The sequence below is a fragment of the Peromyscus maniculatus genome, chromosome 2 (genome assembly GCF_049852395.1).
Source record: "Peromyscus maniculatus bairdii isolate BWxNUB_F1_BW_parent chromosome 2, HU_Pman_BW_mat_3.1, whole genome shotgun sequence".
In the NCBI taxonomy this organism is placed as follows: Eukaryota; Metazoa; Chordata; class Mammalia; order Rodentia; family Cricetidae; genus Peromyscus; species Peromyscus maniculatus.
Genome location: NC_134853.1, coordinates 124,032,680 through 124,047,867, shown reverse-complemented (window position 1 = coordinate 124,047,867; position 15,188 = coordinate 124,032,680). Strand labels below are relative to the sequence as shown.

At 42.1% G+C, this 15,188-nt stretch overlaps 1 protein-coding gene, 1 non-coding gene and 1 pseudogene across 6 annotated transcripts in view; 2 read left to right on the top strand and 1 right to left on the bottom strand.

Annotated features, from left to right (window-relative positions):
- The first annotated feature begins 5,435 nt into the window (after positions 1 to 5,435).
- Positions 5,436 to 10,969, top strand: LOC102920740 (eukaryotic initiation factor 4A-I pseudogene; annotated as a pseudogene).
- LOC121827765 (small nucleolar RNA SNORA48) lies at positions 9,873 to 10,016 on the top strand. The gene has a single exon (XR_006070066.2). It is a non-coding gene; the product is annotated as a small nucleolar RNA SNORA48 (small nucleolar RNA).
- A 2,577-nt stretch (positions 10,970 to 13,546) lies between the features above and the next one.
- The window catches only part of Oma1 (OMA1 zinc metallopeptidase), a 61,452-nt gene continuing 59,810 nt past the window's right edge, over positions 13,547 to 15,188 (bottom strand). For all 5 annotated transcript variants that reach the window (XM_006987191.4, XM_006987190.4, XM_076564626.1 and 2 more), the window contains exon 9: positions 13,547 to 14,000. In XM_006987191.4, the coding sequence (XP_006987253.2) occupies positions 13,788 to 14,000 (213 nt within the window). In that variant the 3' untranslated portion in view covers positions 13,547 to 13,787. The remainder of the gene's footprint in view (positions 14,001 to 15,188) is intronic.

The following is a 15,188-nucleotide window of genomic DNA, read 5'->3' as shown; positions in this document are numbered from 1 at the left end:
GCAAAATTTATTAGCATACAACAAAAAGAAACAATTATAAAAACAAGTGATTGCTACTGGGTGCAGTAAAGCACACAGTAGATAAAGACTCAAGGGCTGGGGTGTGACAACATAGATTCACAATGTTCTAAAACGTATCCAACTTCAAATCATTTCATCGTTTTTTTCACCAGAAGTAATTTGTTGTATGTGACTTAATATGATAATTTTTTTATTCTGAAAAACTTTAGGCACATTAAAAAGCAGAGGTACAATGAGCAATTGTGTACCAATCATATAACTTTACCAAACATTTTACCTTTTTTTCTCTACTCAGTGGTAATCTCTCTGCTGAATTTGGTGTTTATTTTCCCCAGTGTTTCTGTACTTTTATTACGTGTGTATGTGTTTACAGCTGATACACTGAATTAACTTGTTTAGAACTTCATATAAGTTTGACATACTGCACCTTGGTTATTGCTCAACATTTTGTCCTTGAGATGTATTTGCATTAATCTAAAATTTATTCATTCTCCGCTATATCTTTATGTGGTCTGCCCTCCTGATGATAAAGATCACTTTGGGTAACAGAACCGTTATGTGTGTCCTTTAGCATCTTTCAAGATGAAGATACCAAGATGGAATTGGGTTGCAAGAAATCTTTGGGAGAAACTCTTTTAAATAATGAAGAGCTTCAGATAAAGTTGTGGGCCTGACATGAATGGTAGAAAAGTAGGAAGGAAGGAGAACAGACTAGAAGGAGCTTTTGACTGCCACAGCTCTATTAGAGTCTCAGCCAAGGCAATGGAAAGTATACAGGTAAACTACCTTTCACTACAGAATATTGCTCAAAACCCCTGTCCTGCTTCTGGCTGGAAGCTACCCAGGAAAAGTACTGCAGAGGATCAAAACTGTGGCCAATGGGGTATTCATCGGTCATAGGCCCACAGGGGGGCCTCCTGAAGAGTGACCTTATCATGTTGTTTCATGACTGCCATACTGTATGTAAGCAGAGAAGAAAGTGAAAATTACTCTCCCTGGGGAGCTCTTCTTCAATGGTTCATTCATTCATTCTCTATATTTTTTAAGATGATGACAAGTTGGAGAAAATTTGAGTCATAATGAAATATGTAAGTTATCAGCTCTAGGATCAATACCACAACAATCTACTTCCATTCATTTCTTGATATCTACATTCAGTTCTGCTGCCAAGGATCTATGGTCAACTCTAGAGACTCTGTGGTAAAGCATTGAAGTCAAACAGGTCTGCATTTCATTTCATTGTCTCAGTCACTTAGCCACTACACAACCTGGACAACTCATTTCTCTGCTGAGGCCTCACTTTTCTCCATATGCAAGGCAAAGGGAGTCAAACCTACCTCATAGAAGTTCTGTGGGAATTGAAAGAGCCTGTCACACACAGTAGGTGCTTTCAAAAACATCAGTTGCTTCCCATTGCACTAAGCCATTGTTAAGGATAAAGGACTCTACTCTTGGAAGCAATCGTTTTTCTCAAGCTAAGAAATACCTAAAAAGTTAAAGCTTTGGTTCTGTAAACTCCAGCTATCACAACGGGTGAATCACCAAACCTTCTCATTCACACCCATCACTCTTGCTAAAGTAGCATTTGTGATTAATCTCGCTCCGGGACTAAATCGGTCCCAAGTGCTTCCAAGGCACTTGATAAAGAAGCTCTCTGATTTATAGCAAACACCATTATTGAGCAGTGGCAGAGAGAGGCCATTGGGGGATTTGTCTTGCTGGAAAGTCTGTCCATTGGAACCATTTCTTCTACTTTCCTAGATAAGAGTTCAATTTATTTCAAAATAGATAAATGGAGTCCTATGGAGTTTTTTTCCCCCTTAATCCTTGTCCCTTTGCTGGAGTAGAAGGGAAGAGGACTTGGAAATGTTTTTAAACAAAGACTACATAGTATTTTTAATTTGGGGAGTATTCTCCAGTTCACACTGTGTGAGCACAAAGCTAAGGTACATAGTAGGTCATCAACACATAGCTTTGAAGTATGCCACCATCCCATTTACTCTTCACAGTGGACCTGGAAAGTACATCAAGGCCATCTTCCCATTTGACAAAGGGAGAAGCCAAGGTCTGTAGCAAAGAAGTAGCTGATCTGGCACTTTAATGGAGACCCAGCCCTGAAGCTTACATTCAAGATGCCAATGCCCTTTGTGGTCCAGGAGCAGAGACATCAGACCCATGTCCTCAAACAGAAGCCTGAAACACTGTGTCATCATACTGAAACTCTGGTTTGCCCAGTCTGTAGCTGTGGTGGTTTAAATGAGAAGGCCCATAGGCTCATATAATTAAATGTGTGGTTCCCAGTTGGTAGATTGTTTAGGAAGGATTAGGAGATATGGCCTTAGTGGAGGAGGTGTGTCACGGGGGGTGGGCTTTAAGGGTTCAAAAGCCCATGCCAGGCTCATGGCGCTCTCTCTCTCTCTCTCTCTCTCTCTCTCTCTCTCTCTCTCTCTCTCTGCCTGCTGCCTGTGGCTAAGATTTATGCTCTCAGCCATTGCTCCAGCACCAGGCCTGCATGTCTGCTGTCATGCTCCCTGCTATAATGGTCATGGACTCGCCCTTCAAAACTGTAAGCAAGGCCCCAATTAAATGCTTTCTTTTATAAGTTTCCTTGGTCATGGTGTCTCTTCACAGCAATTGAGCAGTAACTAAGACAGCAACTTCATTTTCTTCTCTTCTTTGAGCTCATTTGGCTCCATTCCAGCACACATTTATGGAGTGTTTGCCTCTCAGTCATGGGCTATCTTTATTTCCTTTGCCTTTGGAGCCCGAGTCTCTTCTCTAGCAACCCTGACAGATGGTAGGCTTGTCTTTACTCAGACAGTTCCAATAACTGAGAACTCCCCCACTCAATCAAGCTGCCCCATGTGGAGATGTTTTATTTGCTTGGCCAGTACAGTGTCCCTGGTTTATAATTCCTGGACCATGGACTGCCTCTAGCAGAACAGTAGCAGGAAGACCAGAGGCTCAGACAGACCTGCTTTGAAGCCTTCTCACCTACTAGTGTATGATGTGTGTCAACTGATTAACTTTTCTTAAGCCCTGGTTTCCTCATTTGTGTAATGAAACTGTGAACATTAGCTCATCCGTACAAATACTCCTTGGTGCAAGGGAGAGAATAATCAAATAACAGCAGCATAAATAATGAAAATATTAAACATTTCATTCTGTGAGATACTTACAACAGAAGAAGTGCCAGCTCAGACACTCAGTGATGTTGGGGCAGCATCTCATAGAACGAACACATGGATACAAACAAGATCTTCAGGCTTAGTTAGACTCCTAGCAAAGAGCCTTGTCCATAGCTTCTCTTAAGAGTGAAGAAAGAAAAAAAAAAACACTTACTGCCCCTGCAAAGTATTTCCTTTGCTTTATTTCTGATTGGCAGATCTGGCCACTCATTGCCTCTAGATCAGTTACTGGCTGGTAAAGAGCACTAAGCTCATGATTCATTCTCTTGGGCAAGATACACTGCCACTGAACGTGCAGTTTGCTGGAAAAGAGCAAGAACGGCTGTTGACTAGTATATAAAACTGAATATGTACAGGTTGAGGAAGGTCCCAGACACATTTCATCTCATGTTAATTATTACCCTTGCCTACTATTATAAATGTTAATAGAAGGAAACCAGGGTGAATTTCTGTTCACCCATTGTGATTGTCTTAGTTAGGGTTTCTATTACTGTGAAGAGACACTATGACCATGGCAACTCTTATAAAGGAAAACATGTAATTTGGGCTGGCTTACAGTTTCAAAGGTTTCATCCATTATTGTCATGATGGGAAGCAAGGCAGCATGCAGGCAGACATGGTGTTGGAGAGGAAGCTGAGAGTTCTACATTTTGATCTGCAGGCAACAGAAATGAATTGTCTTCCAAACTGGATGTAGCTTGCCTCCACAGTGACATACTTCCTCCAATAAGGCCACATCTCCTAATAGTGCCACTCCCTATGGTCAAGCATTCAAACACATGAGTGTTGCTGGAGGGCTTCTCTCCAGGTTCCCCAAGCCCCACAGTCCCACAATCCACTTATAAAATAATCACTCAGACGCTTATATCACTTATAAACTGTATGGCCATGGCAGGCTTCTTGCTAACTGTTCTTTTATCTTAAATTAACCCATTTTTATAAATCTATACCTTGCCACGTGGCTGGTGGCTTACCAGAGTCTCTACATGCTGCTTGTCCTGGCAGTGGCTGCAGTGTCTCTCCTCAGCCTTCCGCTTCCCAGAATTCTCCTCTCTCCTTGTCCCACCTACTTCCTGCCTGGCAACCTACTTCTTGCCTGGTCACTGGCCATCAGTGTTTTATTTATATAGAACGATATCCACAGCACATGAGTCTTATGGGGGCCATACTTATTCCTACCACAGTGATGTTATGAAAAGGTACCGTGGATGAGGTTGTCTTGCTGTATAACTCCATAGGGTGTTATTCACATCACAGTCTGGATGAGTGATACCCTGAGGAGGTTCACAGTGCAGAATTTGTGTGGCACTAGCTTCAGTTATGGAGAGAAGAAAGGCAGTCCTTTGGTGTCATCTGTATTCACATCTTCTCTAAATAATCACCTCTATCCTTGGTATCAGTGGCCCAAACATAATGTTATTCTGAATTTTGTATTATTTTTGTCACCAACATGTTTTAGACATTTCATATGATCAATCCTGATTGTCAATCTAATGGGACATGAAAACACTATTCAAACACACAAATGGATGTGTGCCTAGAAAGGTTTAACTGAGGATAGAAGACTCACCTTCTGTTGTAGAGCAGAACTCCATGGTTTGGGGTCTCAGACTGAATACAAAGGGAACCTTGAGCTGTATACCAACCTTCATCTCTCTCTGCTTCCTAACTATAGAGGCAATGTGAGCAGCGGCCTCACACTCCTGCCCCCATGACTTCCCCACTATGATAAATTGTAGCCTCAAATCACGTTAGTGAGCCAAACTAAATCTGTCTTTCTTAAATTCCCTTTAGCAATGAGAAAAGCAAATGACATGAATAAAGTCATCAACATCCTGGTTAACAAGAAGACTTGAACTTGGCCATGAGAACTCTACTTGTCTTTCTGGTATTACCAAGGTTGGGCTCAGGAGCGATCTCTAGCTCTGCCGCGCTACTGGAAACAGTTCAGAGAGATTCCAGCAGCAGAGAATACGGAAACAGGATAGGGATAGGCCAGTTATTACTTAGTGCTATCTGGAGAGGGAAACAAAAACTATTGACCAGGCTATTTCACATCTTTCTCTTGAAGTGAGTTTCCTTATACAAAAGACTCTCAGATACCTATTTAAGGTATCTGACAAGAAGCAATCTCTTAGGATTTGGCCCCAAACTTTCTTCTGTAAATCATCTTTGAATGTAAGTAGAGCATAAGCCATTGGTGAGAAGGAAAGGGGGCAATTAATAATGATTGTGAGCTCTGTGCCAGGCACTTGCCTGCATAAAGCCCTGCCCCCTCGCATGCTCCAGGGGACTGGTGCCATAGAATGTTTGGTAGGACAGAAGCCATCCCAGGTAAGAGAGGTCACAGACTAATGATGTCCATATGATTCCAAACATGCTTTTGTATATCACACTAATGAACAATGAAGAGCCAATCTATCAACAACACCTGGGTATCAGGAGCCCAGAGGGTCAAGGGAGCCTTGACAAGGAGGTCAGGGTCAAGTCCCTTAGACCCTCTGGGTTCCAGATTTCTTGTTCATGAAGTGAGATAATCCTAATCACCTGGGAGAACTGAGCCAGGTATCAAGTCAGCTCATGCATGTCCAGTGCTTTCCAGACTTGCTCATGAAGGAGTCTCAGTGATGACTGGTGGGGCCATTATTCCTTTTTCATTGTTGCTCATATTGTTAGTAACTTCATTTTATTGTTCCCAAATGACCCAATTTCTAAGACAATCTAACCCCAAGGCCCTCATCAAAGTGTTTGAGGGCTACTGAGAAGGCTTCCTCAAGCCAGGCATCCCCTATCCTGTATTCCTCTCACATTTCAACTCCCAACAGACTCCTGTGTTTTGGATAAGGTCAGACCACTGAGTGTTACCTGCAACCTGTTCTGGCTGTTAGGTTAACTGCTCTCAGACGAACTGCCCCATGCATATAAACATCACCTGACGGATACATGAACTATGATTTCCAAATCAAAATTCTTACTTTACAGTGGATGCTAGGGTCACTCTGGACCATATGGATCATGGATAACAGATGCAAACATACTGCTCTTGAGGTTATGTGACCCAAAAGAGTAGCTAGTATCCTTGATCATACTGGTGGCCACTCTGGACACTACAAAAGATTGTCCTGTGTCTTATTAGAAGTGGCACCTGCTGCAAATACAGCTCATGGGGAGAGCCCCATCCTAGCACACTAGAAGTGGAACTATGAAGAGGCAAAAAAACAATGTGTATACAATGTCTAAAAAAAAAAAAAAAACAGTCATATTTCTGTTGAGGAACTGACTTGTTACTTTCTCAAAACAACCCAAGAGTTGAAGGTTATTGCAGGCACTTGATGACATTTGGTAGCTAACTTCATAGTTTGGGTTCCCCAAAAGCATGGCCTTAAGACAGACATGAGCATGAGGGTGGGACAGACAGACTCTAGGTAATTCAGTTGAACCCAGGAGACACTTGGGATGGGAGGGGAGGGTGAGACAGAGGAAAGAGAACAAGCTGTAACGGATATATGGGAAGTAAAGCTGTGGCCCACTGGAGCTCAGCCCTATGGGCTGATCTAGTGACTCACAGGAACATACCCAAGAATCATTCCAAAAGGATGAGGGTGAGGCACTGGGCCCATGTTCACTGATTCCAGCCCTGCTAGCTTGGAGAAGAATTTATAGAGTGAAATTCCATATCAAATAGTAGAACAAAACAAACAAAGAAAGAAGCACCACGTGCCAATCCACATTTCCGAATGTTGTATAAAGCCAACGAATGTTGTTACATTTGAAAGTCACCAGGGCCCTGGGAACAGGGCAGGGCAAATGTTAATGGCCCCTCTCTCCAAAAGGAAAATACAACCAGTGATTTTTGCACTTGATTCTCTACAGTGACATCAAAAGGAACTCATTGTGGGAAAAACTAAACCCAATTTGTGTCTGTGCAAAAGCAAGTTACTTTAGAAAATATATCTTAAAAATGGAACAACAGAATCCTTGACTAGATAACCTGTCATCTCTACCCTACAAAACACAGTTATACTTTTGATCTACTGGTTACAATTAATCCACGTTAATTGTATTATAGTTTGTGAATTCTGGAGGTGGGGGAAGCAGACCTGATTTTCAACTAGTGCAGCCTGAATGAAGATGGAGGCAGAAATATGCCAGCAAGGCTCAACATTTCCAAGAGCCTACTTAAAAGCTGTACATTTTTCTCTCACGTAAGTAGGCTACCCAAGTAAATTAAAATCACAAATATATGTTCTTCTGGCTAGGATTTGGGTAACACTTCAGACCTACAATAATCAGAGGCCCTGGCTGGTCTTGTGGAAAAGGGTATATGCCTGTGGTGTATCTGTGTGTGTGCATATAATATACATGCATCGGTCTATGCATGTGTGCATGGAGGCCAGAGGTCAATGGCGAGTATCATCCTCTCCACCCCAATTTTTTTTCAGACGTTATCTTTCCCTGCCTGACTATGCTAGCTACCCAATGAGCTACAGGGACCCACGTATCTCTACTCCCAATGCTGGGGTTACAGACAGGTCACTGTGACTACCACTTGTTGTGGGTGTGGAAATCTGAACTCAGGTTCCCACGCCTGCTCAGCAGCCCTTAACCCACTATCTTTTCAGTCCCCTAGTTGGTAGCTGATGACATCATAGAAACCACACCACACTGCATGCCCCTCACTAGTCTCCACTCCTAAACAAAGAGACCACTGAGAGACCCTGGTTAGGCATCAAGATATCCCAAAAACTGTGACACAAGGAGAAAAGTATCCACAGATAGAACCCTCAGGATTTCTGCCCAGAAATAAATGAGAGATGTTTCTCACCACTACTAAAGAACTCTCTAGGCTCCAATAAACACGTTAGAAGGTGAGTAGCGAGGACTTTACCTTCCACAGGTATAAACAAGCATAGGAGAGCTTTTTCTCTCCCACCCTTTATAGACCCGTAAAATGAATGCCTCTAAATAAGGGAGAAGTGTCGGCCCTGACATCCAAACGCGAGGGTGAACGGAAGCACACTTCCCAGCTTCTCAGGCTCTAGGAGATCCCCCAAGAGAAGTGGCGGGACATGGATGAGAATCACACTTTGGAATCAGAAAATGAGGGCTGCACTCACAGTTACGCCATCAACGCACAAGCAGTGGACACACACTGCTTCCTAGCTTCCAGTTTGGGATTCTAGATAAAAGATGGAGCAGTGCCTGCCTGCTCCTCACAAAAATGCGGTTTTGCGGGAAGAACTCTGGCTTACATATTAGTAGCCCTTAGTTCCAACCAGTTCAGCTCTCTACTGGAAGACCCCACTCAGATAACTTACCTAGTTCCTCTAAGCTTTTTTTCTTCCCTATGGCAAAACACCATTTATCCTTCAATCTCATAGGTTCAGATCAAAACAGTCCTACACAGTTAAGCAAGCATACCAAGCATACAAATGCAAACTTACTATTACAGCAACGTGAAATTTAGTCTACATTATCTTTGCTTAGATTAAGCATTTCAGGCCAACTTTTTAAAGAACTGGTTTGTTTCCTTGCCTGCTGAAGGAGATCAAACACAGTGGAGTTCAATTCTAGGCTTGCTACTCACTGACCAATCTGGATGTGCTGTGTCTGCATCCCTCCAAACCTGTGATATGATTCTGTTTGGGTGCTGGAAACTGCACCCATTCTCAGTCACAATGATGGATGCTATGCATGAGGTCCAAGGCAATCAGGAAAATCCCAGCTGCTACCATGGCAACTGCTTCAGGAAGCAGTTAGTGTTGAAAGTGTGTTTCAATGGCTGTATGGACAGTCACTCCTCACATTTGGATGAATGAGGCATGTAGCCTTGGGAGTTGCTGGCAGCCATTTAGATATCAAAGAAGAGTGAAGCCAAAGCTGGAAAAAAAAACTGAAGAAAATGAGCTACTTCTTTGATGACATCATGATGTTCTGTATTAAACTGTATCCCTAACTAGTATCTTCTGGGGAATTTTATTAGGTAAGACAATACATTTTATTGATAGAGTTTCAGTTTCTCTGTCTGTTCTTACTAGAAAAAATTGTCCCTTATCTTTTAACAGATTAATCCAAACAAGTTTTCATTATCCTTCTAAACTTTAGTTTCTTGATTTACAATGGAAATGGGGATGATATTTATCTACCTTACACAAGAGTGCAGTGAAGTCCAATAGTGCTTTTAGCACTACACTTAGCACAAAGAAAGCACCCATCAAAGCGGTGTGAATTGTATTGTGCTCAGAACTCTAGACTATGCAGAATGCCCTATGTGTATCTCTCATGGAATAACTGCACCAGAATCTGAGGGTTTACTATGCTCATTTACCAAAGAAGAATGAGGATTCGAAAATTTCTTGGAACCCACAGGTGCTTAACGGGTATCAAATAAAATTTTCACCAAGTATAGTTCCTTCTCTTCTAAAAATAATCTTTGAACAAATTATTTATATTGATCATATAATGGAAATAAAATATTAACTGAATGCCTATAATGTTCCAAGCACTATTAGGGTCAAACATAAAATGGCAAATATGTAGATCTAGATTAGAGGAGAAATTAAATTAAATTTGTACCTTGGATCTATTGTTGTCATAATCCTAACAGCTGAGCTAACTGCCCAACATCTGTATGCTCTATTCAAAGGAAAAGAACTTGGATGGAACCCCTGGCAATGGGCAAAGAGACACCTTGTTGGTGGTGTTGCTCTTATATCAGTCAGGAGCAGAGCAGATGACAGTCCTTTGTTCATCCTAGCTTGATGCCTGACTTGGTGGCCAAAGCTGTTTCATGCCTAGGGCACATAAAATCCAGATGCTGCCAGGCAGTGGTGGCACATGTCTTTAACCTCAGCACTCAGGAGGCAGAGGCAGGCGGATCTCTGAGTTCCAGGCCAGCCTGGGCTACAGAATACAAAAAGTGGTCATGGCATTAGGATACTACATGGGTGCCTCTTGTCACGCCTGTATTGGGGGCACCAATGTCCATGCTGAGGTGAAGATGCAAATAGAAGCTCCCCATATCATCATGGGCACCCGCGGCTGGGTATTTGATATGCTTAACTGGAGATACCTGTCCCCCAAATACATCAAGATATTTGTACTGGATGAAACAGATGAAATGTTAAGTCGTGGGTTCAAGGACCAAATGTATGATATATTCCAAAAGCTTAACAGTAACACACAGGTAGTTTTGTTGTCTGCTACAATGCCCTCTGATGTCCTTGAAGTGACCAAGAAGTTCACGAGAGACCCCCTTCGGATCCTTGTCAAGAAGGAAGAATTGGCCCTGGAGGGAGTGGAAGCTTGACACATTGTGTGACTTGTATGAAACCCTGACTATCACCCAGGCAGTAATCTTTATCAATACCAGAAGGAAGGTGGATTGGCTCACTGAGAAGATACATGCCCAGGATTTCACTATTCTGCCATGCATGGAAATATGGACCAAAAGGAACGAGATGTGATCATGAGGAAGTTCTGGTCTGGTTCTAGCAGAGTATTAATTACCACTGACCTGTTGGTCAGAGGCATTGATGTACAGCAGGTCTCCCTAGTCATCATTTACGACCTTTCCACCAACAGGGAAAACTACATCCACAGAATTGGTCATGGTGGTCACCTTAGCTGTAAAGGTGTGGCTATTAACATGGTAACAGAGAAACAAAAGGACTCTTCGAGAAATTGAGACATTCCACAACACCTCCATTGAAGAGATGCCCCTCAATGTTGGTGACCTTATGTGAGGGGCTGTCCTGCTACCTGGCCCTAGCCAGGGTTCAGTCCTAGGGGGCTGAGGAACATCTGGAGAGGGGAGGGAAGGGAGCCAAGGGATGGACAGCTTGTTTTTGTTTTTGTTTGGTTGGTTTTGGTTTTCTAAATAAATAAATAAATAAATAAATAAATAAATAAATGTCACCTTTTGAGGCAAAAAAAAAAAGAATTTGAATGGATCTTACCATTAACCACTATTTAATTTCTCCTAAGAGACTCCAGAACATCCTGAGGTGAAATCCAAAATTTCTCTACTTGATTCCACAGTTAAAAAACTTTTGTATCAGCAGGGCGGTGGCACACACCTTTAATACCACCACTCGGGAGGCAGAGGCAGGTGGATCTCTGTGAGTTCGAGGCCAACCTGGTCTACATAGTGAGTTCTAGGACAGCCAGGACTGTTTCACAGAGAAACCCTGTCTCAAAAAACCAAAAAGAAAAAAAAAGAAAGAATAAAAAGAAAAAAAACTTTTATGTTTACTAAAAGACATTGTCATTAATTTATCCATGCTCTTTCTGACACAGTGTCAACTTGCATGCAGTTTCTAAGACATCTGAACAATAGGATTAGCTTTGCCAGAGAGACAGAAGAAAAAAGAAGAGTAAGGACTGCAGTACACTATTTTCTTAGGAACTCTCCACAGAAGTCAAAGCCTTGCTGTTTACCTGTGGGTGACATTCTCCAAACGTCTTTACACATTACGGGGTGCTGCTTACAAAACCAGTCACCAGGAGCATAAAGGATGCCAACATGGATAACAGCTACTGTGACACTCCCCTTACAACTGCAGTTTTGTGTGCAGATCAAGAAATACTTTATAAACAAGACAGCAGGACCAGAAAAACATAAACAGGCTCAAACTTGTCTTCCTGACAAGTAGGCATTTTGTCTGAGCATCAAGATACATCCCAAGTGAGATTTCACAAGCTTTGGGGGCGGGGGACCTGCTCTGCCACTCTACCTTACCCCAAGTTTCTCATGAAGACTGACACAAGGATCTAAGAAGACTTAGAAAGCCACCCTGCAGACAACACGGTGCTTTTATACTTACAGACTTCTCTGATTTGATAATTCTTTGAAGTTCACCTGTATTGAAGCGAGCAGATAATCGAGAATGCAATTTGTTCCTTGTCTTTTTATAGCTTTGTCTTTGGTACGTGAGAGTTGTGCAAATGAGCAAACCGGAAACTAGAGATATAATTTTGTTCTTTCTAGGTAAGAGACACTGGGCACATTATTAAGCCTCTCCGAGCCCATTTATAAACATAAAATGAAAATAAAACTTACCTCATAAGATTGTGTAATAACTGAAATAAAAAGGGCTTTGCTCAAGGGCTAGAAGAGATGTCTTAGAGTTAAGAACACTTCCTGCTCCTTCAGATGACCCAGGTTCAGTTCTCGGAACCCATGTCAGGTGCTCATCACCACCTGTAACCCCAGCTCTAGGATCTGGCACCCTTTCTGGCCTCCTTGGGCATCACATGCACTTGCATATACTCCTCACTTGTATGCTTAAGTAAAAATAAAACAAACCTTTTAAAGGCTCAGCTCCTAGATAGCAGTAACTCCTCATAAAAAGAATTTTCTTTCACTTTTAATTCCCCAACGAAGTATCTATTGAATGTGTGTGGTGGTTTGAAAGAAAATGGCCCCCAAAGAGAGTGGCACTATTAAGAGCCTTATTGGAGGAAGTGGGTCACCGTGGGTGCAAGCTTTGAGGTCTCAAGCTTCACTCAGTGTGACAGTCAGACCATTTCCTGTTGCCTGAAAGATGTAGGACTCTCATCAATTTCTCCAGCACCATGTGTGCCTGCATGCTGCCACGTCCTACCATGATGATAACAGACAGAACCTCAGAACAGTAAGCTGGCACCCCATTAAATGTTTTCCTTTATAAGAGTTGCCGTGGTCATGGTGTCTCTTCACAGCAATAGAAACCCTAACTAAGACAATGTGTTTCAAGAAAACCACCCCACTAAAAGATAAAACCTAAGGCTACCAATTTGAGAGTATAAATAAAACTGCCTAAATAACTCATGTTTTAAAACTTATTTCCACCCCTACACAACATGGTCATCAACTTCAGGCTTCACCAGGGATGTTCCTGGAGCACCTTCCTCTATGTCCTCCCACAACACCTGGCCATTGGCCAGCAAGAAGAATGAGGGAGCACTCACTCCTGCCTCTCTGGGTATCGACCTCAGTGGGAACACAGCAGTGTCCTCTGGGGACCTCCAAATCCCCACATCATCACAGTATGCCTACACCTCTCCCCACACACACTGTACGGCTCACTTGGTCACCTGACTCACAAACAGCACTTCTTGTGCCTCTAAATAGAAATGGCCTCTAACATCCACCTGGGGGTATTTCCCTTGAGAATTCTTCCCTTTTCCACACACCCCCACCACCCAGTGCAGACCATCACCTCCAGACAGTCAGTTAAGAATTTAATAACTGCCCAGACTTCAAAACCCACTGTAGGCAGGAAGTTCTTGATAATAATTACTACCCTCAAAGTATGCATCCACTAGGGGCCTGACTTCCAAATCTAAAGCAGGTATGGATGATAATATAAATTTATTCTGTGATGTTTTCCTCATTGGAAGTATTTCAAAATAGATTAAAATACAATAATATTTTATGAAAGATACAAATCTAGAAAAATTCAGATATCTGTAATAGACATGTCTTGACCTTGAATATCCAATTTTTTTTTTCATTTAAAACATCATTTTTAGGAGTCACATAAAAATGATGAAAATCACTATATTCTTCATACCCCAAGTCTCACACATTTCAGTTCAACCTGTAGTTCTTTTCTCAACTATGTATGTCAGTGGTATCTGTTCCTGTTTCTGAATGGGGAGAACATCCATTTTCTGTTTCTTAACAGTGGTGTTTAGATCCTCTTTCTCTGAGTCTTCAAGAAAACGCTTCACGGTAAGCTTGAACAGCAGCCGAGGGTCTGGTCCAGAGAGTGGTGGGCAATTACAGACCTCCCGAAGTTTGAGAGCCTACAAAGAAGAATACAATGCAGTTCTTCACATGGTCTGCACAAGACAATCAAAAGTAAGAGAACGTGTCTGCATGTTTAAATAGAGGTCGACTCAAGTATAACAAAGAAGAACCACGAGTACGTTTGCTATCGCTTTCCATGATTTGATCCAGTAACCATCCTTTTTAAAGCAGCAGCTGCATGTGAAACAACAGCCACATGGTGAGGTAAACAAGTCTCTAAGAGAACCAATGGTTTCATCACCTTCGAAGATCCTGAGAACATCAGATTGACAAGGCTCTGAAGATTCTATAAGAGATTTTTTTTTCAACCCAAGAAAAATAATAGAATGTCCATGACTGAACCCACTGAAGAAAACCAACAACAACAAAGTTGCTCACAGCTGTGACCTTCTAGGGTGGAATAGATGCTAATGACAGAGAAGGAGCAGAAAATCAAAATCACAACAATTTTTAACTCTAGGGAGAATAAAATGTTGTGGGAAAAGGAAGAGCAATTATAACGCACTGTGTAACTCGGTTGTAACTGATGTTTATAGTTTAAAATACCAAATCTTGAATCAACCCAAATCACAATTTAATCATTTGGGGAAGAAGAGAGCAGCGTGTGTGTGTGTGTGTGTGTGTGTGTGTGTGTGTGTGTGTGTGTATGGGTTGTGACAGTGCTGGAAAGAGAGTTTAATCTAGTTCTCTGTGGTGGAAGATAAATAGAAGGCTTAAAACTGGAACGTTAGGAAACAGCAACAAAGCATGTGATTTACATAAGCTGGGAAAACCCAAAACAGCATGTTAACAGCACAGAGAGTCACTGAGTCACTGCTGGAGCAGAGGGCAGTCACGGAGTGCTGCTACCCATAACCAGCCCCCAAACCACTTAACTCTGTAGAGGACAGGGAGAAAGAACGAGAAGCAGGCATGGGATGTTTAGGGGCAGAGAAAAAAACAAAACTCAGTGTACTATAGGTTGGGTACATGCCATACCACATGTCCAAACCTACAGAAGGTATAACATCATGAATAAACCGGGCATGGAGGCAAATGCCTATAACTGCGTCACTTAGGAGGCGGACTCAGAAAGATCAAAATTTTAGGGTTATCTTCAGCTACAGAATAAGTTTGAGGCCAGCCTGGGATACATGAGACCCTGTCTCAAATAATTCTTTTATATATACAAAATTTACTAAAAA